At 40.1% G+C, this 24,437-nt stretch overlaps 2 protein-coding genes across 4 annotated transcripts in view; one reads left to right on the forward strand and one right to left on the reverse strand.

Moving 5' to 3' along the window:
- The window catches only part of LOC149175657 (folate receptor family protein), a 132,789-nt gene that overhangs the window by 45,756 nt on the left and 62,596 nt on the right, over positions 1-24,437 (reverse strand). The gene's annotated exons all lie outside the window — the stretch shown is intronic.
- Positions 15,122-17,595, forward strand: LOC149175658 (uncharacterized). The gene is made up of 2 exons (XM_089422914.1): positions 15,122-16,689; positions 16,800-17,595. Exons 1-2 carry the CDS (start codon positions 15,183-15,185, stop codon positions 17,393-17,395), a joined length of 2,103 nt encoding a protein of 700 aa, XP_089279040.1. The 5' UTR covers positions 15,122-15,182; the 3' UTR covers positions 17,396-17,595.

Genomic DNA, 24,437 nt, shown 5'->3' on the forward strand with positions numbered 1-24,437 from the left:
CTGCTACTCCTCTTCGGGGCTCCCGTAGCAAGTTCTAATCCAAAAGGTTGGGTACCTCGAGGATCCTGCCCCTAATCGCCTATAGTCCACCTGACTACAGCTCGATGTCTCCCCACTTCCACTCAAGTGGTGTGTGTGCACTCATGGCACAGTGATCGTTTGTCTCCACTTCTTTCTCTGCCCTTAAGTATTGGAGGCCTCTCCCTTACTCTTCTTCCTTGGACACTAGGTCGCATAATGACCCAACTCCCCACAGTGGAAGCATTTGACCTTGGAGAGGTCCTTCTTCTTCTGTTTCTCCTGCTTTCCCTCAGATGCTAGGGCAGCATCCTCCTCCTCCTCCTCCTTGATTCTGATCCCCTTGTCGATGCTTCCCGCCTTGCTCAACCTTCTGATCTCTTCTTGGCGAAAAGCAACCCACATTTCCTCCCAATCTGGAAAGGTCACCCTGCCCAGCATGCTCTGGACAAACACCTTCTAGTCTTCTGAGACTGCGTTCAGGGTTGTTCTCGTCGTCAATTCTAGATCCGGCATTGTCCCTATGGAAGTCAACTGATCCCGGATCTCCTTCAATCGGCCGAGGAATGGGTCGATCTGTTCTCCCTTCTGCATATGGTATGATCGTAGCTGATTTTCTAGTAGCATCTTCCTCTGCACAAAAGTATGCTGATACAACTTGGTCAGGGCCTCCCACATCTCTTGTGTCGTGTTCTTCTCAACAATATGTGGTACTATATGATCCTTAACCCCATCCAGGATGATACTCTTAGCCCTAGCAATTGCATCCTCGTACCTGTTGTTATCAGCCGGGTCAATTGGGACCGCTATCGTCTTCAAGGTGAAGTGCTTGACAAGATTTCTATCAAGTACGGATAAGATTCTGGCCTTCCAGACTACGAAGTTTGAGGCTCCGTCCAGTCTGTCCTGGTCTCTTACTCCGTGTAGTGCCATTTCGCTGCTCCTCTACTTCCCTCCTGGAAGTTCTCGGTGTGACTTCCTCTGAGCCTCGATTTCCTTCCTAGAAACCCTTCTGCCAATGTCGAGATGCCCCCACTCTGATCGTTTGTGCAGCTGCACCACTGATCCAAATTTCTCGGCTAGAAACCCTCGGTAGCAACTCCCTCCTCCTTGGCCTTGCCCTGTTAGGTATTGTTCTAACTACAATACCCCACCAGCTCCACTCTGCAACTTACCCACAGCCTCCTAAACCCCAGAAAACTAAAGGTTAGAGCTCCTAGGATCTGCACAATCCCGGCACCAGCAAATCAGCTTCCTCAGCCAACTGCATCAACCCTCCTGGCCTCTGCGTGAGCCTATCTTTGCCTCCCTTAGCCTCTACGCAGCCTCTTCTTGGCTCAATCTTGATGACGCAAGCACTGCGTCACCCCTTCCTTGCTGCTACTCTGCTAGGAACAGCTTTTGTCACTCAGGATAGTTGTTTTCTATTGTTACTGCTCTGCTCGGTTGATGTCCTCAATTCTCCTGTGATCTGCAACCACGCTCCGATACCATGTTGGAATTTCTAAGTCTGACACGTTAGAAACCCTTCATGCACTTTACTGATTCATTCCGACCTACTTGTTCTGTTAATTAACAAGTTATTTACCATGTAAATACTAGAAATAAATATAAGTACATGCTCAACACATTACAGATCATCAACTGAAGGAAATAGAAACAAGCACACAAGTGACACCGTTGTTTTTGGACTAATGTCCCCGGAAAAACCCAATGCGGGAAAACTGATGCAGCTATTTGAGGGTTTGATTTATTAAGCAGTTTCAGAATACAAGCTGGGTGCCAAATCCAGCTCACCCAACAGGGAAAAATTTCGACAATAGTACCTCTGTACTCGAAAGCAAATATTCCAGCGAAAACCCCGGATAAACACTCTGGCAGCACTACAGCGCCAATCTGCCCCACGAAACCCAAGCGTCAGCCTTTCTCTGGCCCAGCGTTATCCCAACGTCACTCTGGCTTGGCCTGCGTCAACCAAGGAGGCACTGTGTTCGTCCTCTGACCCTCAGCGTCACCCATGCTGGCCCTCTGAGGCACTGCACAGCTCCTGGCTGCCTCTGTGTGAGCCCTGGCTGGATCTGCGTGAACCCTTGGTTGCTTCTGCGTCCCTCTTTCCAGCTACTGTGTTGATCCTCCCGGTGTTATCTCTACCTCTCTACTTCTGTATTCACTGCCCCTCAACTACAACTCTGATCACTCTCTCAACTTTCTCAGCAAACCCAGCCCCAAAAAGTCGAAATCTTGATCCTTACTTTGCTCTCCAAGTGACCCTCAAGCCTCCTCTTATACTTTTCTCGTTGACAAATCAACGGCCGAGATTAAGTCCCTAATCAACAACTAAGATTAGATCTGGCTTGATCCATGACTTTTGGACCATTCTAAAACAGTTTTATATTAATTCTTATTAATATTTTAATTTCCCTAAGCTTAGACATACAGACTCTATTAAAAATATTAATTATTTTAATATCTCCCAAACTGTTTAGAATCTGCCCAAACCCTTTCTGGGTATTGGAGATCTCATGTGCCTTAGCCTCTCCACCAATTTTCGTGGCTAGAGCACATCCAATGTTACCCCAAATCAACACATCCATCAAGTGTGTGTCTCCAAATGAGCTCCATCTTCCCACTATTTATATTGTCCAGAGGGGGGAGAGTAGACATGTCCATTGGGGCAGGGCCGACTTGACAGGTAGGCCGACTTGGCACCTAGAGGGGTTTTCGACCCAAAAATACATATTTAAAAATTATTTTTCCTTTTTCCTTACAATAGATCCAAATAGGACTTTGACTCTCTTTTTACTCAAAAACCTAGAAGCATGAAGAACATGCTTGTCTAGAAAAATAATAATAATTTTTCTTTTTCTTTTTCTTTTCTTTTCTTTTTACATAAAATACATAATGGTACAAATTATGAAGACCGAAACTAGTTACATTCTCCAACACTCCCTCTTAACTAGGGAGGTATTCATAATTGTACACCCGATACAAGGATACTCTCAAACTGAAATATTCTCATAAGAAGAGTCAGATTGATAAGCCATCTTTAAGCATCAACATCATAACCAACATTGTCAACATAGCAAGGCCTTGACTAACAAGCTCTATCTCTCCACTAGATCAGAGCACAATGCTGGGAGGTTTTACGTGAGACACCACACTACCTCTCAAGGCACATACCCCATTTGGATGTTCACCGGGCATGTCCTTCTAGGACTATTCTTATCTTGGATTCCTAATCCTCAAAGAATATTGGTCCTCTTCGACCACTCTTGTCTTGGATACCCTGTCCAATCCTCAAAGAGTGTCAGTCCACGAGACTACTTCCTATCTTGGATTCCTAATCCTCAAGGAGTACCAGTATTAGATGCTTATCCAATCCTCCGGACCCCATTCTCCCTCCATGGCCTTCACTAGACGTATGGTTGTTAGTCCTGGCCTAGTGCATGACACATGAAGAAGAGAATATAATGTCCATCATCACTCCCTCTCAACCAGAGAGCAGATACTCATTCCCTCTCAATCAGGGAATAGATCCTTACTCCTTTTCAAATATTAAGGAGAATACTTACTCCCTCTCAAGCATAGAGGAGAATCCTTACATCCTTTTAACTGGGAAGACATAACCACAAGCTCTTTAGCTTGTCTCAAACTTCATTAATACATCAGCCACTAGTTCTTCATGGAGATCTTCAAGTAGTAGATGCATGGCTCTTCCTCTCCTTTGCATCTCATCATTTTGAGCTTTTATCTTTCTAAATATCATGGAGAAAAATTGTGAAAAGGTTCAGGCCATCAACCTTTCATAGCACTTTCCTCTAGTCATCATCAACAAAGGCATTATATTGAGCCATTTAAAGTAGAGTTAGGTCGAGCTCCTTCTAATCATGAAAGTGATCTTCATTATCATTGAAACATAAACATCAGGTTATCCTTTTGTACTGCTATCTCTCAATCCCAAGATGGTGTAGACATCTTGACCAATGTAGAAAAAGTAGAAGTCGGGATTAAATCAGCAAGGGTCCAAAAATTGAAAAAGTCGTTAAAGTCGAGAGGTTTTTGAAAAAGTCTGCAAAATTAAAAAAAAATACAAAAATATTCATTTTTTATTTTATTTTTTTAGCATCTAAAGTATCCAAAACATCAAATAAATGCATTTCCGCATAAACATGAAAAGAAAGCTAATATACAATATGTAATATGAAGTCTAGTGCTACATCACATATCAAAATAGTGAATCAAGTCTTGCATCTTGAGTCATGTCTCAGTCTCAACTATCAAGAGTCAAAATATCAACAAAATATGATACATGTATATCATGAGTCATCCACATGTCATAAAGTAATCAGTCACTGAGATCCTCTGCCCCTTTTACAGGAATAGGAAATGGCTTTCCCTTTTCCTCTAGAGGAAGAAGGCTTTGCCCCTGGGGGCTACAAATAGAATTCGTTGTCCTCTAGAAGCCAATAAAAGAGGTGGCCTTTGTCCTTTGTTGCTGCCCATCCTAGATGGTGTCACCTCCTCCTCCTCATCCTCCTCCTACTCTGCCTCTTGACCCTGCTCCTCCTCCTCCTCTACCTTTGGCTCTCCCTCCCCTACAACTACTACCTCCTCTGCTGCTAGTGCCTCTAGATCCACATCTAACCAATCAAGGATCAAGTCCATGGTTGGCCTCTCAGTCTCAACCCTCCATGCAGCAGTGGTATCAATATTGTCCAATGAGATGGCTTCCACATCAAGAGTTTTCTGAAGTTGTCTCACCCACAATCGAAGATTGTAGTAGACGTAGACCATGTCATTGAGGCGTTGGGACTCCAATCTGTATTAGGGTCATAGATTGTAAATTAGTACTTAGAAAATTTAAATATTAAAAATAATAAAATGAATTCAAAAATTTAATTTGAAATTTTTTACTTGTTGCGTTTTTTGTTGTGTATTTTGTCAAATACACTCCAGTTGCGCTCACACCCAAAGGAACTCTGTGTTTGGCTGAGCACTCGAATGGCAAGCTTTTGGAGATGGAGTACTTTGCCACCATAGCTTGTCGACCAAGCATCTACAAGTTAAAAGAAAAATGAGAAACATAAAAAAAACATTGAAATTCTAAACTTGAAGAAAATTATGAAGAGACAATGAATTATGAAATTTGAAAGTTGAAACTTAAAATAAACTGAAGCTTACCTGGCATTTTGGTCGTCCTATTCTTAATAGCCATGGTAAAACCAAATGTTCCACTTGCATCCTATATATCTCCATTTCTTTAGAAATATCTTCACGTTCTTGCTCAAATGCCACCATCCTCTCAACACAAGTGAGAAATCCATCCATCACTTCAACATCAAATCTGAAACCACAAGAGTAAGAAAATGCGGGGATCAGGTAGATACCTGCAACATGAATGGGGTGATGGAGGGTATTGTTCCATCGCTCATCAATCACTCTCCATATGACATGTTGTTTCTCTAACCCCTCATCTCCCTTATCTTCATAATAAGCACGAATGGCTTCTTTGGCCCTATCCATGGCCTCATACAAGTAGCCCATTGTGGGCTTGTCTCCATCAACCAACCGAAGAACCCTTACGAAAAGTTCTGAAATGGCACACACCTCCTCTACTCCTACCCAAAAGCTTTGATCATATGAAACTAGTCTGCATATGCCCTCTTCCTCTGGTTTGCGACTAATAGATAAAGCATGACAATCTTGTGAAAGAAACATGCTCTTCACATCCCACATAGAATTCAACAGAGACTGAAGAGATATGAAAGTAGTGGCAAATCGTGTAATGGCAGGACGCACCAGCTCTTTGTTGTTGGTGAGTCTTCTCATCAAGCTAAGGACAGAGGCATGATTATATATAAATTTGTTATGCTCCTGGATGATTCAACAATATCCCTCACAATAGGAATCTTACCTATATCCTCCAACATCAATTCAATACAATGAGTAGCACAAGGTGTCCAAAACAAGTTAGGGTACCTCTCCATAAGCAACATACCAGCAGCAACATAATTTGCAGCATTGTCCGTTATGACTTGGACAACATTTTGTGAACCTACTTCCTGAATGAAGATGTCCAACAACTCACATAATAAACATGCATCTTTAATGTGTACAAATGCATCAACAGATTTCATAAACATTGTCCCCTTGGGACAACTAACCAAGAAGTTAAGAAGGGTCCTACTCTTCTGGTCAGTCCAACCATCTGACATGACTGTGCATCTAGTGTGTTCTAATGATACCCTAAACTCCTCCAATTTAGCAATGCAATCAACCTTTTCATCTTGAAGAAGAGGCCCTCTCAACTCTACAAAGGTAGGGACTTTGTACCTCGATTCAACGACAGCAACAACATCAAATATAGTTTGGTAGAATGAATTTATCTTGGCAATATGTTTAAAGGAACATCACTCCATAGAAGACAATTACTGACCAACCTTTTAGCTTATGCCTTTTCCTTTCTTTTAAGAGTCAATTTGATGACAGGTTGTGCACTAGGTGTGGTTCTAGGAACAAAAAAAGATGAGAAAGCTAAGGGCCTGGGGCATGTGTGTGGAAGGTGATGTTGAAGAACCACTCTTACTTCCCCCCACTCTTGAGGCCCCTATTGTTGCTGTGATGTCTTTGCCCTCCTCTTTATCCATCAACGATTTAATGGCCTCTCAAATGATTTCTGAAGATGGATTTGGGCAAAGTTCTATATTTTGCCTCAGAATTTTCCCTAAATGGAATTTTAATCTATTGGCACCCTCTAACATATGCTTTCCACACAACTTGCAAGTCAAATACCTTCTATTGACCCCCCCCAGATTTGGGTATAGTATCAAGTTCATATTCCCACATAGCGTCCAAAAGCCTTGGCATTTTGTTTGAAACCCTGAACTTGAACTTGAACCTAGGCATTAAAAAAATTGAAAAAAAAAATTGCCCATCACATAAGCTATGTCACAAGGTTCGTCGAACTTTAACCTTGAGGATCGAATTTTGGCGAACCTTAAAAAAAAATTGAGGTTCGACGAACCTCATAGCCATTGACCAAGTCCATAGCTCAAAACTCATAACTTCCTGTTGCAACTCAAGCTTGTAATTTATCCTTGCAGTGTACATGTTTGTGATAGAATTTTTGATGTTTATTGATGCTAATTTCTTACTATTTTATCGTATAATTCATTTTAAATTAATATGTATAGACGAACCTAATGACGAACCTCATCAAAAAATTCGAACTCAAACTGAACCTAATCATTGTTGAACCCAAACCATGTGACATTGCACATAAGAAGCAAATGCAAATGTAATTGTTGATTTTACATTTTAAATGCCTCTTCTCACTCACTTGAACACACTCAGATTCACTAAACAAGGTTTTGAATTTTTGTCATTTGATTCTTGAAAGTTGAAAGTTGAAGATTTGATTCAATCTAGGTTCTAAACAATGTTTTGATTCAAATTTCTAAGCAAAAATAAGCTAAAAACAAATTAATAGAAAGATTTAATAAGTCATTTGTGTAACAAAGACTAAGAGAGAAATTAAAATACATACCTAGCAGCCGCAAATCAGCACCTTGAAACTCTCACGTTGAGCAGTGGACAAATCTCCAAATCCACACCACAAAACTAGCAAATCTCCTACTTTTGGGCAATGGAAAACACCTCCTCTCTCCACAAGGACGAATGGCAGCGAGAAGAGTGAAAAATGAGTGTTTTTTTTGCCTTTTCCCTCACTTATCCGCAGCTTAGGCGGGTTCCACGAATTTTTGGATCGAATCCTGATTTAACCCGACTTTTTCGACTTAATCCCAACCTTTTCAACTGGGAAAAAATTGCCAAAAAGTCAGTCGATAAAATCGGACTTTGCAGATTTAATGGCAAATTTTTGGCAGCTTTTTCCACATTGATCTCGACAGCATAATCCTCCAAGGATTATGAAAGCCATCCACTCAAGATATGTATTCTTTGAATTGAGAATAACTGTAGATACATTTGCTTCGACTACCATTATGTATTTTTGCAACATTCTTCCAAGTAGCAAAAAATATATATATAGCAACTGGATAACCAATACCAAAACATCGATATCATAATTACCCCATCATGATGGTCTTTTGTAAAAATATCAGATTGCGTTTTTGAGATCAACATCCTTCGGCATGGTATATTTCCATATTGTACAAGAATCCTTCTTTATGCATTCACTTTTAATCAAAGTGCTCATGGAACGAACTAATCAGCAAGCTCCAATATCTTCTTCCTTATTGTCAACTTTCTTTCTTTCTTTAGTAGACCATATTTGATGTTAACTAATATCACCATGTCTAAGTCATGCCATATTGAGGAAGAGTCTTGATCTTTAGCCATTCCAAAGCATACCAAACTCCTCCTTCCAAGAATCGAGTAACCATAGCTCATGTTATCAAGCACATTCAACTCTTTCTACAAGATTCTTGTAGACATGAATTCTACCTTCTAGAGAAGAGTTACTAAAGACGTGCATACCTTTAGCCATTTAGCCATCCTTTCTTTGAATGAGCCTGCTTCTTATCCTTATCAAAGATAAGTTTCCCTCTCTAAGAGGACAAAGACTTCAATTATGCCTTTCATACTACAACTTGACCATCTGCATGCCTTTATCATCAATCATCAATGAACTCATCAAGTGGAAGCTTCAACATTATGTCCATCATGCTCCTCATCATCAAGGAGTCATTATCAAGCTTGAGTCATCCTTCTCATCTTGCTTCCTTTATTATGTACCTGCAATTCTCACCGACTAGTACAACCAAGAAAAATATACAAAGATAAGAGCATAATGTCAATCTGGTCAATCTAGGATTTCTATTATTTCTCAAAAGTGTATTTCTAGGGTCCTAGAAACTTTTTGACCTAACCCTTATTAGGGTTTTTACTTTTAGCAATTCCTAGGGTTTTGTCTCAATTCAATTTTTGCTAGGATTTAACACATACCCTAGAGTCTTCCTCCCAAAACGTTTTTATGTTAGGGTTTCAAGATATCAAAGAATACTCAGCTGGAAAACCCTAGATACTATTTCTTAAGAGCTAGGGATTCCTTAGAGGGAACACTTAATTAGGGTTTTACTAGAGTTTTCCAATTCTAGTGTCATCTAGAGTCTACAAAGCCTAAATTTTTTTCATTCATCAGGGTCTACTATGCATAGCTTCTACAAGTATGCTACAAAACCCCAATGCATTTCATTTCTAGACCTTTGGATCTAATCTTCACAGCATGCCCAGTCTTTACATCAGCATGATGTAGTACCTGCCATGCTTAAGAACTAGGTCCTTTTTCCTTTCATAGCAAAAACAATCAATTAGGGTTTCCATCTCTAGGGTTTCTCCTTTTATTCCACACTTTGCTAGGGTTTGCAAACCCTAGGTGCCAAGACTTGTCACTTACAAATTGTAAAGTTCTACAACCACACGCAAGAGTTAGTTGCAAAACCCTAGAGATTTGCTATGCAAATTTTATGCATACCCTAGATCCTTCATATCTTCACGTTATTTAAACTCTAGAAACTTTATCATGATTCATCATTAAGACTTGTTATCCAAGCAATGCAATCTAGCAAAACCCTAACACCTTTTATCCTAGTCTTTAAATGTCATTGTTTTATATATAGACCTTTCTCAAGATCATCATAAGGACTTTAACAAAAACTATACATACGTCTTTGAAGTCTACCTGTCCTTTCTTTTGCAGAGAGTTGGTCTAGTTCCTTTTATTAATTTTCCATAAACTACATGCCATGAAAGGGTACTCTTTATACAAATTCCAGACTTTAGTTTAGTTGGATATCATGATTGCCTTAAGTCTTTAAATTGTCATATATCCATACAGCTTCCACGTCTTTTGAATTCAAATTCGTTCCTCAGTTATCCGCAGACATAGTTACAGTCCTTCAACATAACACTTCTATCCATCGATCATTGATGTTGATGGTTGTCAAGCCATCCACTATGAATACATGAAACTATTGTATAGAGTGATACCATATGATGCTACTTAGAGTAACAAATTCGATGTGTATGATATCGCTATATTGTGCGATGTCATACAAGCAATTTATCGCAGATGTTATAGACCAATATAAAGCGAGATCATTGGGAATCAATATGCGATGTCATTTGATAATCAAAATTGTAAAGATCTTTGTGCATTTGTTACAAAATCATTTTACGAGCCAGAACATTATCCCCCAGGTGCGAGACAGCATTGTATCACAATATACGTGCTATCCATGCAATCCAATTCACTGTATAGATGAGCGATGCTTCGTATAAACTATTGCAACTAATTTGAGCCATAGTTCAATATTAGAAATATGCAAGCTTAAGCTTGATGTCACCATAGGAAACCGTACCTAGAACATATATACTGAGCTACTGGTAACTCAAACGATATCAATGCAGTCAAGCTATAGGATATAGCTACTATTGAGATATAGGAGCCATCATAAAAATAAGAGCCACGCAGATGTATATAAACCATAGTTGTGATAGATCCGAGCCATTACAAGAATGCAAATTACCATAAGCGGTTCACAAATTTAAATCTTGAAGTGCCATTGTAATATGCGAGTCTTAGAATCTATGTTCGAGCCATAGAGTCCTTGTGTGAGTCATAGAGTGATTCACTGTAATTATATGTCCACAAAGCTATGCTAGCCATGGTGAATTATAAAAGCGAGCCTTCAACCATAAGAACGAGCCACTATGAGGATAATGCGGACCATAGAATCACGGACCCGATTTTTCAAAAAGCCACCGAATATAAGATTTAAGTCACAATCACATGACGCTTAGTACTTCGATGCCAACAAAGTGATCTTCCTGCCTTCTTAATCAAACCTTAGCTCTGATACCATGTTGGAAATCAAGAAGCCTATAGTTTAATTTAGATTTCTCTTTCCACAATAATTGCTTGTGAATTTAATTTACTTCTTTTTAATCTATATTTTGATTCTTTCATCAAACAATTACCCTAACATGAACATGAACATCATAGAAACAAAAGAACACAAAATATAGGCTCCAAACTAGGGCAAAACCCCTCCAAGGGGAAAACCCAAAAAATTCTCTTCTTATAGAATTAGATCAAAGTGAGATATCCAAGACCCATAACCACAGAAAACTTCACCCTCTAGATGCGAAGTCAAACCCTCTTTTCTCTCTTTCAGACTTCGGCCCTCCACTTCTTCTTTGTCCTCTCTACGAAATGAGCTCCATCTTCCCTCTGTTTATATTGTCCAGAGGGGAGCGAAGAGACATGCCCATTAGGGTAGGGCGGACTTGACAGGTAGGCCAACTAGGCACCTAGAGGGGTTTTTGACCCAAAAATACATATTTAAAAATTCTTTTTCCTTTTTCTTTACAATAGGTCCAAATAAGACTTTGACTCTTTTGACTCAAAAACCTAGAAGCATGAAGAACATGCTTGTCTAGAAAAATAATAATATTTTTTCTTTTTCTTTTCTTTTCTTTTTAAATAAAAATACATAATGGTACAAATTATGAAGACTGAAACTAGTTACATTCTCCAATAGGGGGGAAACCCAACAATCCTTCTCTTATAGAATCAGATCAAAATGAGATATCCAAGATCAAGACCAAGACCAAATTGCCACCAAGTCACCAAGTCCAGCCTATTCGAGAATGCTATAGGGCAGCTATTAATTCGATTTCCCTTAATCTTAATAATTGCTTGTGAACTTTACTTATCTTCTTATGTTTCTTTATTAGATCTTCATCATCAAACAATTATCAAGTGCAGGAATAATAAAAACAATGGACACAAAAATTAGGCTCCAAGCCAGGGCAAAACCCCTCTAAGGGAAAAACTCAGAAAATCTCCTCTTCTTAGAGAATCTGCTTCAAATGAGAAAACCAAGACCCAAACCCTAGAACAAGTCCTCCTTCAAATACCAAGTCAGCCCTCCAACAAAGCCCTTTCAAGATGACAAAATCAACTTCTACTCAACAAGAGTCAAACCCTCTTCAATCCTGCTTCAATCACATATTTCAGCCCTCTAGTTCAAAAATTTGAACCTACAGTAGCTTTAGAATTTCGACCTATAATTTTTGGCCTCCCTGCAACAAGAAAGAAACCCTAACTCGCATGTGTGAGAGAGAATTAGCCCAAAAAAAGTCTTCCTTCTTCGCTTTAATTTTCTCCTTCTATCCTTGTCTTCTTCACTCTTAATTCGTCGTCCTTATTGCAGATCAAACTTATGAGTGAGACTATGCCAAATCAAGTCAAGGTTCCTTCTATATATAGCCTTCTCAAGAGGTCGAATGGCCCTCTCTAAGTCGACTTGTCCTTGACTAGAGTCGGCTTGTACTTGGAGGACCATGGGACTTTCTAGACTCAAAATCATTAACTTTTACATGTTACAACTTGCCCAATGTTGGGTTGTGTTATATTCTTTCCACGACTAGCCCACGTAGTTAACCGGGCAGTTAGAGGGGGGCGCAGCCCCCCCTTCGTTGCGCCTATTGTGTAGCGGGGGGTCACAGGGGGCTTGAGGGGTTTTCGGTCCATGGTATTGGATGCTTCAGCATGTATAAATATGTATTGTAACACTGAAAGGAAAATAATGAAAAATCAAGCTGGTAGTCCCGGTTTTGGGATCCAGGGGAAAATCTCTGTGTATATGTGTTTTATGTGTTATGCTCTCGCATTGTTTATTTTCTGTGTTTTAGAATTCGTACGTAGGTAATTTCTGTACGGGGTTAAAACCTACATTTGGTATCAGAGTTGTTTTGGCTTCAAGGGGACGCCTTTGATGCTGAGGGGTTTCGCTCAGGCCTGTGTTAGACCCTGTTCAGTGGGAGATCTGCGAGATCGATTCTGGTGGTAAAAGAAGATGGCAAGCAGTGAAAAGATAGAGATCGAGAAATTTAATGGTCAGAGTTTTGAGTTGTGGAAACTCAAAATGGAGGATCTGTTGGTGGATAAAGATCAGTGGATCGCGGTAGATCCGGGGACTAAACCAACAGGAGTGTCCGATGAAGAATGGAACAAGTTGGATCGGAAGGCAAAGAGCACAATACGATTGTGTGTCTCAAATTCAGTATTGTTGAATGTATCAAGGGAAGCTACGGTGAAGGCTTTGTGGGACAAATTAGAGACTTTGTACCAATCTAAGTCTCTGGTGAATAAATTGTTCCTGCGGAAAAAGTTGTATAACCTGAGGATGAAAGATGGAGACTCGGTGACAGAGCATCTGAACGCATTCAATACTGTGGTAAGTCAGTTATTATCTGTTGATATTAAAATTTCAGATGAAAATAAGTGCATCAGTTTGTTGTGTTATCTACCCAATTCGTGGGATAGTCTGGTTATTGCAATAGGTAGCAATACAACTGCCTTGCAGTTTGATGAAATAGTCTCATCCTTGCTGACGGAGGAGATGAGACGGAAAAATATGGAGAGCCAGAATGGTGATGCCTTGTCTGTACAAGGACAGTCCCAGAATAGAAACAAAAATAATTCATCGAGTGGGAGATCTAAATCTAGAGGGAGATCTGAATCTCCAGGAAAACCTGTAAAGGTGGTGTGCTAGAAATGCGGAAATGAAGGGCACTACAAAAGGGACTGTAAATCTAAAGTTCCTGATAAAGGAAAGAGATATGATGATGCTCCTTCTGTAGAGGCAAAAACCACCTCAGATGAAGGTGGGGATGTGTACTTGGCTTCTTCAAGTACACATGTAGATCATGAGGCATGGTTGATTGACTCAGGTGCATCCTTTCACTTCACTCCCAATAGAGTGGTTCTGCGAGTATGAGAAATACGATGGTGGTGATGTCTTCTTAGGGGATGATAGGAAGGCTAGAATCGTTGGTCGCGAAAAAGTAAAGTTGAAGTTGCAAGGTGGAAGGGTTAGAACACTTCCGGGTGTTCTGCATATTCCTGCATTGGCCAGAAATCTAATTTCTGTAAGCAAGCTGAATGATGTAGGTGTAAAAACAGTGTTCGAGAAGGATACCTGCAAGATGGTTCAAAGAGCACTGGTATTGATGCGGGGAGTTCGGATTGGAACTCTGTACAAGCTGCAAGGTAGCACTCATAGTTTTAAAAACCGTTCCGGTCTGACCGGTTACCGGCCTAACCGGCCGGTTGGGAGGCTCACCGGTCAGAACCGGTGAAAAAACCCGGTTAGAAGCCTCACTTGCCCAGAAATTAGACCTAACCGGTAAAAACCGGCCGGTTTAGGTCAAAACCGGCCGGTTTATTGCTAACCGGCCGGTTCCGTCCTAAACCGGCCGGTTTAGGGACAGGCCGCCGGTCAAGGTAAAAAGCGCACGGTTTTTTGCAGCTGAGGGCGGTTTAGGGTTTTTGGGGGTGAGGGAAAGGGATTTTCCCTCCAAAAACACCCTCACACTTGCTATAAGACACCCCTCTCACTCTCATTTGTCTCACACAACTGATTTGGAGTGTTTGTGAGTGTTTGTGAGTTTGTTTGTGAGCTTGGAGAGTGTGGAGTTTTTGCTGAAGTAGTCATCTTGGAGTTGGAGTTGGAGCTATTTTGGAGATAGTGTGTAGCTGTCAGTGGAGTTGCCATCATCAAGAGGAGGCTAAGGGAGCTACTTTGCATTTCCAGGTAAGGATTTGCACTTGATAATTCCTCATTTGGGTCTGTTGTCCATGAATTAATTTTTTTGTGCTATAAACTTCTCATTTCAATGATCTATCATCTATGCTAAGCCTATGAACTCTCTAGCTCTATGCTATCAAATTTTGTAGCTTGCATGTGCATTTTTTTTCCTACATTTATCATTGGTTTTCCATGTTCCTTAGCTGCAATTTTTTTTTTAAATGGCAGATTTATTTGCAAATTGTTATTATTTCAAGCAAACATGGCTCCAAAAGGAAAGGACAGTGCATGGGCTCATTGTGATGTAGTTGAGGGAAAAATGATATGCAAATTATGCCATAAATCTATTGGAGGTGGGGGTATTCTTAGGTTGAAACAACACTTGGCTGGGGTAAGAGGCCAAGTAAAGCCATGTGATGCACCAAATGCACTGTTAGGTCCTATTAGGGCAGAATACATTGCCAAGCTTGAAAATTTTATGAGGATAAGGCTAGGGAGAAGGCCATCCAAGATGAAATTGCAAGGAAGAGGGAATTATTAGAAGCCATGAAAGAGAGTGGGTATGATGATTATGAGATTCAAGACTCCACTTCTATCCCTTCCACCAATGACCCCTTTCACTATGTTCATCCTTCTGTTGGAGTTGGCCAACCATCAAAAGGACCAAAGAGACAAAACATCCAAAGTTATTTCTCATCTTCTGCCACCATTGCTTCTTCTAAATCTAATCCCACTTCCTCCCAGCCAAGTTCTCAACCCACTTTGGATCAGCATTGGAAAAAACAATGCAAAGAAACTTCTCACCAATACATTGCTAGATGGTGGTATGATTCAGATATCCCATTTAATGCTGCTCGCTCACCTTATTACCAAGCTATGTGGGACTCTGTTATAGCTGCAGGAAAGGGCTTCAAAGGCCCTAGTATGCATGACTTGAGGGGAGCTCTTTTGCAAAAAGAGATATCTTCCATTGATGAGTATTTGACTGAGTTTAGAGAGTCATGGGTCAAAACAGGTTGTTCCATTATGTCAGATGGATGGACCGATGGAAAGAACCGCACTATCATTAATTTCCTTGTTTCTTGCCCTCAAGGAACCATGTTTTTGAAATCAGTTGATGCATCTGATAGGGTAAAGGATGCAAGCCTTCTATTTGAGCTTTTGGATAACATTATTCAGGAAGTTGGGGAGCAGCATGTTGTGCAGGTCATCACTGATAATGCCTCAAACTATGTTCTTGCTGGAAAGATGCTTGAGGCCAAATATAAGACCATATTTTGGACTCCATGTGCTGCACATTGCATAGACCTCATGCTTGAGGATATAGGCAAGGTGGAGTGGGTAAAAAACACTGTAGAGCATGCCAAGTGCATTACAAAATACATTTACAACCACTCATGGGTATTGAGCCTAATGAGGAAACACACTGGAGGCAAAGAGCTTGTTAGGCCTGCAATTACGAGATTTGCAACTCACTTCCTCACGTTGCAATGTCTCAATGGTCAACATAGAAACTTGCAGAAAATGTTTTCCTCTGATGAATGGTCTGAATCTCGGTGGGCTCGTAGACCAGATGGAAAAGACACCAAAAAGAAAGTGTTAGACACTTATTTTTGGAAAAGGTCTGTAGAGCTTGTGAAAATTACCGAGCCCCTTGTTAAGGTGCTAAGGTTGGTGGATGGGGAAAGATTGGCCATGGGCTACATTTATGAAGCTATGGATCAGGCAAAGGAGCAGATACGGGCAGCTTACAATGACAGGTTAGCTAAATATGGCCGTATATGGGAGATCATTGATAACAGATGGAACAATCAACTCCATCGTCCTATACATGCAGCCGGGTATTTTTTGAACCCAAGGTATCACTATAAAAATCGGCTAGGAGATCAGCATGATGGGGAGGTCAGAGCTGGATTGATTGATTGCTTGGAGCGCATGGTCCCTAACCATGTAGACCAGTTGGATATACATAGACAGCTTACTATTTTCAATCAAGCAAGTGGTACTTTTGGCAAAAACTTGGCAAAGATGGCAAGAGATGTGGACCAACCAGGTAAGCAATTCCAATTTCCATTTTGTTTTTCATTTCAGGTTAAAATTGTTTACGTTCTTTACAATTCAAATTATAAACTAAGTTACTAATTATTGTCTTTTTCTTTGCAGCACATTGGTGGGAGTCATTTGGTGGCCAGTGTCCTCAATTGCAAAGGTTTGCAATTAGAGTCCTCAGTCAAACTTGCAGTGCTTCAGGTTGTGAGCGCAATTGGTCTGTTTTTGAGCGCATACACACGAAGAAGAGAAACCGTTTGGAACAAAAACGGTTAAATGATCTTGTTTTTGTGCAATACAACCTTCGACTGAGGAGGAACCAAATGATGAGCAAATCACCTGATCTAGATCCCATTGTGTTGGACGATATTGATCCAACATCAGAATGGGTGGAGGAGACTGAAGATCCTGTGTTTGAGGCTGATTTTGATATCGACATGGCTTTAGCGGAGGATGAGGCAGATTATGTGGCGGCATCAGAACCAGGATCAGTAGCGGCATCAAGGAAAGGCAAGGAACCAATGGAAGGCACTAGTCGTGCAGGTCGACGAACTCGTGCTTCCACTAGGTCCACTTCTATTGTCATTGGTGGCATTGATACTGATGTTGCAGATGAGGCAGAGGCATCCTCAGACTCTGAACCAGATGATGTCTATGTAGCTCCTGATGATGATCCTGTGTCTAGTAGTGGTGATGATCTTGATGATTGATCATGTGTACACTGTAGACTTGTAGTAGGCCAATGGCCTCATAGCTTGCAGCATTGTTTTTGGACTTTATAGGCCATTTAGAGCCTCATTTCTTATGTATTTTGCTATTTTGTCGATGATATGTATTGCACTCGGTGCCATTTTGATATATTCACCTTTGCATGGTATATAAATGAGCAAACTTTGCATATTTTGTCTCTATTGGCTTGGAATCATGGTTTTACATCTTAAAAATAGTTTTTTTTCATTAAAAATTAATTATTTAATGTTTTTTTTAAAAACCGGTTCGTTTAGACCAAACCAGTCCCGGTTAGACCGGTTCCGGTTGGTAAACCGGTTAGCTAGGTGGACCGGTTCGGTCACCGGTTCCGGTTTTAAAAACACTGGTAGCACTGTTGTTGATGGGTGCAACAGCTCTGTGGTTCCTAAAAGTGGAGCAGAAAATCTAGTGGTCTCTAGAGAGAAGACCATGATGTGGCATCAAAGGCTTGGACATATTGGAGAGAAGGGCCTTCGAATACTTCATGGTAAAGGTATGGTAGAAGGTATGAGTAATAGCTCTCTGGATTTTGATTTCTGTGAAAATTGTGTATATGGGAAGCAGAATCGAGTGAGTTTCCCCTCTGGTGGTAAGAGGGCAAAATAGATATTTTAACTTGTGCACAGTGATGTGTTTGGACATGTGAAGGTTCCATCACTGGGTAAGTCTGTGTACTATGTATCATTTATAGATGATTTCTGAAGGAAGACATGGATATATTTCCTTAAGAAGAAATCTGAAGCCTTTGACAGGTTTAAAGAATTTAAGGCTCTGGTGGAAAACCAGACAGAGAAGAAGATAAAGGTGTTGAGGATAGATAACGGTGGCGAGTTTTGTAGTAAGGAATTTGAAGAATTCTGTAAGAAGTGTGGTATAGCACGGCAGAAGACTGCTCCATACACACCTAAGCAAAATGGAGTTGCAGAAAGAATGAACAAGACGTTGATGGAAAGGGCAAGAAGCATGCTCAGTGGTGCCGAGTTAGGACTGGAATTCTAGGCAGAGGCGGTGGAGACAACATGTTATCTGGTCAACAGATCACCTTCATCAGTGTTGGATAAGACTCCACAAAAGGTATGGATTGGTAAGAAACCCTCTCTTTCACATCTGAGGGTATTTGGATGTGATGCATATGTACATGTTCCAAAGAATAAACGAACCAAGTTGGATAGTAAATCTGCAAAGTGCATCTTTATTGGGTATAAGGATGGTTTAAAGGGTTATAAGCTTTGGAACCCAGTAACAAGGAAGGTTGTGTACAGCCGAGATGTGGTGTTCAGAGAGGTAAAAGATGTTATTAAACATGAATTCCAACCAAAGGAACCTGAGAAGATAGAGTTTGAGCTTAAGGAAGAAGAATCAGACTCTACAAGAGAGGAGGAATCAGAAGATGAAGAGCCACAAACTCCAGCTATGAGAAGATCAGTTCGAGAAAGAAGGCAGCCGAAAAGGAATAGTCTATCTGCTTTCTGTTCAAATTTTGCTTTATCTGTTACTGATGATGATCCCAGAACTGTGAAGGAAGTAGTAGATTCAGAGGATGGCAAACTCTGGAAAGAGGCCATGGTTGATGAAATGGCATCTTTGCACAAAAATGAGGCTTGGGATCTGGTGGAGTTGTCGGCTAGAAGGAAACCCATTGGCAACAAATGGGCGTTCAAGAAGAAGACAAATGCAGGAGGAAAAGTGGAGAAATACAAAGCTCGGTTGGTAGCAAAAGGTTATTCCCGGGTGCCAGGAATTGATTTTGGTGATATTTTTTCTCTTGTTGCGAAGGTAACTTCTATTAGATTACTTTTATCTGTTGCTGCTGCTTTTGATTTTTAGGTAGAACAGATGGATGTGAAGACAACATTTTTTCACGGGGATCTGGAAAAGGAGATCTACATGAAGCAACCTAAAGGTTTTGCAGTGAAAGGTAAAACAGAAATGGTATGCAAGTTAAAGAAGTCTCTGTATGGGTTAAAACTGTCACCAAGGATGTGGTATTAGAAATTTGATACATTTATATGGGGACTTGGCTTCACCAGAAGCAAAGCAGATCACTGTGTATTTTAAATTAATTGGTGATCGTGTTATTTATCTGGTCTTGTATGTGGATGATATGTTGCTGGTTGGAAATGACAAAGAAATTATCCACAATTTGAAGACCCAATTGTCCTCCAAATTCGACATGAAATATCTTGGTGTTGCAAACTATATTTTGGGCATGGAAATTAAAAGAAACCGGGAAAGAGGAAGCTCTGGTTAAACCATACGAAGTATGTCGAGACAATAATGCAGAGGTTTAATATGTAGGATAGTAAACCGGTGAAGGTTCCTATCCCTGTATGTGTGAGGTTATCTGCTGAACAGTGTCCAAGACACAAGAAGAGGAAGAGGACATGTCCCGTGTTCCATATGCAAGTGCAGTCGGTAGCCTGATGTATGCAATGGTCTGTACTAGACCAGACATTGCACATGCAATGGGAGTATTGAGTAGGTTTATGTCAAAACTAGGGAAGGAGCACTGAACAGCAGTGAAACAGGTTTTCAGGTATTTGCGTGGCATTAGTGATTATGGTTTGTGCTACCAAAGAAGACCAGGATTGGACAGAGTGTTGGATATTCGTGGCTTTTTTGATGCAAACTGGGCTGGAGATCTGGATCAGAGAAGATCTACCAGTGGGTATGTGTTTAACCTATTTGGAGGTGTAGTCAGTTGGATGAGTAAGAAACAATCTGTAGTGGCACTATCAACTACAGAGGTGGAATACATGGCAGCCACTCATGCTAGCAAGGAAGCAGTTTGGTTGCAGAGATTGTATTCAAGTGTGGGGTTAGTACATGGAGCTATAAGAATAGACTGCGACAGCCAAAGTGCAATTTTCTTGGCAAAGAACCCTGCATATCATTCAAAGACAAAGCACATTGATATTCACTATCACTTTGCGGGGGATATGATAGAAGACAAAAAGGTGTTGCTAGTAAAGGTGGACACTTTGAAGAATACTGCAGATGCATTGATAAAATCTGTGAGCTCTGAGAAGTTCTCTTGGTGTAGATAAACAATGGGCGTAGCTGGGCTGGATAAATGACTAAGCTCTCTTGTGGCCCCCTGTGTAAAGAAAACAACAAGTGGGAGAATGTTGGGTTGTGTTATATTCTTTCCACGACTAGCCCACGTAGTTAACCGAGGGTTAGAGGGGGGGCGGAGCCCCCCCTTCGTTGCACCTATTGTGTAGCGGGGGAGTCACAGGGGCTTTGAGAGGTGCAAGTAACCTCCCTCTATGGGGTTCGGGGCAGCTCCCCAGAAAATTTTGTTTTCTGGACCCTATGTTAGGTTGGGCGGACCTACCTATGGTTTTGTGCATGATTTTCGCACATGGTTTTGGACGCGATGGTTTTCGGTCCATGGTTTTGGACGCGATGGTTTTCGGTCCATGGTATTGGATGCTTCGGCATGTATAAATATGTATTGTAACATTGAAAGGAAAATAATGAAAAGTCAAGCCGGTAGTCCCGGTTTTGAGATCCAGGGGAAAATCTCTGTGTATATGTGTTTTATGTGTTATGCGCTCGCATTGTTTATTTTCTGTGTTTTAGAATTCGTATGCAGGGAAATTTTGTACATGGTTAAAACCGACACCCAATAGGGTCCTACACAAAATATAATGACTCTCTTGACTCAAGAAAAATATTCTTTTGACATGACAAATCCTAGAAGCATGAAGAATATGCTTTACCTAGATGACCATCAAACTGAAGCGTGAAACCCATCCTCAAAAATAATGTTTTTCTTTCTTCTTTTTCTTGTAACATAAAATATACATAATGATTTGACCACTTTGACAATTATCAAGACAAAAACTAGTTACACTTTCCAACACAACCCTCCCCCAAGTCACCTCCAAAAACAAGGTCAACAATAGTTAAACTGCCCCAAACTGATCAAATTTCTTTGAAGTTCAGATCTGCAACCAAGGAGGCCAAAAATAGGTCTGCAACTACCTCGGAAGTCTCAACTTCTTTCATAGAAATTATCCTCCACATGTGCGATATTTTTCCTTATGTAGTCTTGCCTTTAACTTGGAATATTTCTCTCCTTCACTAGTTCAAAAAGTGTTGCTTGTTGTCTACTTGAATGATCCTCCAAATAGGTCGAGCTACCTTCTTTATATATATGTCTTGGAGGTCAAATAGGTGGATTTTGAAAGGGCAGGCTGACTTGTTCCAAGGAGGGCCGACTTGTTCTTTGGTGGACTTAAGACTCAATAAAAATTTAAATTTATTTTTCTTATAAATGTCCAAAAAGGGACATGACTCAAATAATTTTCTTTTCTCTTTTTGACTATAAGCATGAGGAACATGCTTTGACCAAAATAAAATATAGTAATGAATATAATAAATACATTAATGTTAGATTTACAATACATTATGACGACCGAGTCTAGTTATAATTTCAACACTCTCTCTTAACTAGGGAGGTATTCATAATGACTCAATAGGATAATCTCAAGTTGAAATATTCATATAAGAAAGGATCTAGATTGATAAGCATCAATGATGATTTACATCTTCATAACCAGCATTGTCAAAAATACTAAGGCCTTGACAAGTACGCTCTATCTCTCCACTAGATCAGAGCACAATGCTAGGAGGCATAAATTTGGACACCACCGCCTCTCAAGGCACATACCCCACCCAGGTGTTCCCAAGGTATGACCTCACAAGACCATTTCCTAATCCAAGGAAAAGTACGTCCTCCAGACCATTCTTTACCAAGTCCATGTATCCAACTTAGGATGTTAATCCTAGTCAACCACAATACATGACTCAAGAATGTATATCCCTAATGCTTATCCAATCCACCATTCTCCCTACCAATGTTCATGCACTAGGCTTACGGTTGTTAGTCCTAGCCATAATACGTGACACATGTAGGCCAAAATGTCCATCCTCACTCCCTCTCAACCACCAAGGAAATGTCCACAAGCCCAAGTTTGTGTTGGAAGTACTCATACTTCCCTTACATCAGCTACATATTCTTCTGTGGAGATTTGTTGTAGCTTCTCGACTCCTGTCTACATCATACTCTCGAATCATAAAGCACTTCGACCTTCCTGGTTCTTGGACAATCTTCATGCAGCTTTGATCAATATGTCATAAAGTACTTCATCAAACACCTTACGAAGCCAAACTTCTTCACAACTGATTGTACATGCCTTCACATCTTCTTCCTTCGCATTGCAACAGAATTCTTCTTCACGCTCTTCCAAGAAATCATATCAGCTCCCAACCATCAGTAGTATCTCTATCAGCATCAACCCAATCAATGTGTTCTTGAATCGAATATATCAGCGGACCAATCAATTGTCGGTACAAATCAACAATATCAGAACTCTTCAACATCTTGCTAAAGAGTATTGTTATAAATATTCCCTCTATCCTTTTGATCACAAGCTTCTTTGCCAAACTTAAAATAGTATTGTATCCATCCAAGATCTTACAACTCCCTCTTTCCAGCTGAGGTAAGTGAACTTCTTCCCTTTTATTAAGTCTTGCTTTCATGCTGCCATCTAATTGACTTCTTTGATGCATACTTCAAACTACTTTCTCCTTCTTCATTTACATCTATTAAGATTCAGAAAAATCTTCGTGCTTTGCTACATTCTTTCAATTCTTCCATCTGCTAGTAAAGCTTAGATAGTTCTTGTTTTGACCTGCAAACTTTATTAGAAGACTATGAAAGAACAAAAAGCAAAGTGCATAGACAAAATAGCAATAGTAGTAGTCAAAGAAAGGAGATGTAGAGTACTTATCTTTTTGAGGAAGGTTAGCTCCCTCTTAATCTTGGACATTATCCATCCTTGCAGAGATCTAATCCCTTGACTTTTTCTTCAGATGACAAGTATCATTTTCCTTCAGATCTTGCAGACTGCAATGAATCAGATAGATCGGCTTTGTCGATGTAATTCATCTTTCTTTTATGTATAAGAAGGAAATCTTGGTGGCATAGCTACTTCATATACTAGTGTCACGAAGATAAGCTTCATAAACCTTTAGTGATAGTTCTTCCACAGAGCTCCCAAGGTCTCGGCCTTTAACTACAAAGATGATTTACATAGTTTCGGTCTCTTCCATAGATTGTATACCACAGCAAGGTGACCTTTTTGCATGTTACAAACTTCTATCCATTATATAAACTTTGTCCAAACTCTGTTTTTCCCATAAATTATAGAGTAATGTCCTTCAAATCCTTATATAACCGCAGAATAATGTACCTCACGACCTACGATATTATCGCAGTGCCTTATAAACACATATAGTGCCACAGAATTCGCATTCATCCATAAATAAATTCATTATTTGAATTTCTGGATTTAACTAAAATTAATTTTGGATGTCTTTCTTGATGTTTATCATAAGATGCTTTGATTCTTAGAAATATGTTGCCACATTGAATTTGGATGTCATAGGAAGGTGTAACCTTAGTAAGCTTCGGATGCCTCAGAGAAATGTTGTTGAAATTTGATGTTTTATGCTGTAAAAATTACTTATTACAAAACTTCTTTTTGTTGCAATATCAGTTAAGAAATTGTATATTGAACATAAACCATATGCACAATGGAAGAAAGCCAAGAACAAAATGAAACACAAAGGGTTTAGGTCCAATGACCAGGGAAAAACCCCACAAAGGGGAAAACCCAAGCAGATTCTTCTATTAGATATCAATTGTTCAGCAGAGATACATAGTACAATGAGAGATCAAGAGAATGAATAAGTTCACCCAAATTTGAACAAGTTGCAGCATAAAGATCACTGGTAGCAACAGCAGATGTAAACATTGAATCAACCTTGACTTCTCCCTTCAACTGAATCAACACTAAAACACTGAAACATTGAATCAACCTTGGCTCACCAAGTCTTGCTCTTATTCTCCAAGTCTCTCTCTCACAATCTTCTTCAAGTCTCTCCAACTCTCTCTCTCTCTAATTCGAATTCTTCTTTCACAATGCATGT

The sequence above is a fragment of the Pinus tabuliformis genome, chromosome 4_1, assembly GCF_031772625.1.
Source record: "Pinus tabuliformis cultivar Carrire ecotype Pingquan chromosome 4_1, CPIR1, whole genome shotgun sequence".
Taxonomy (NCBI): Eukaryota; Viridiplantae; Streptophyta; class Pinopsida; order Pinales; family Pinaceae; genus Pinus; species Pinus tabuliformis.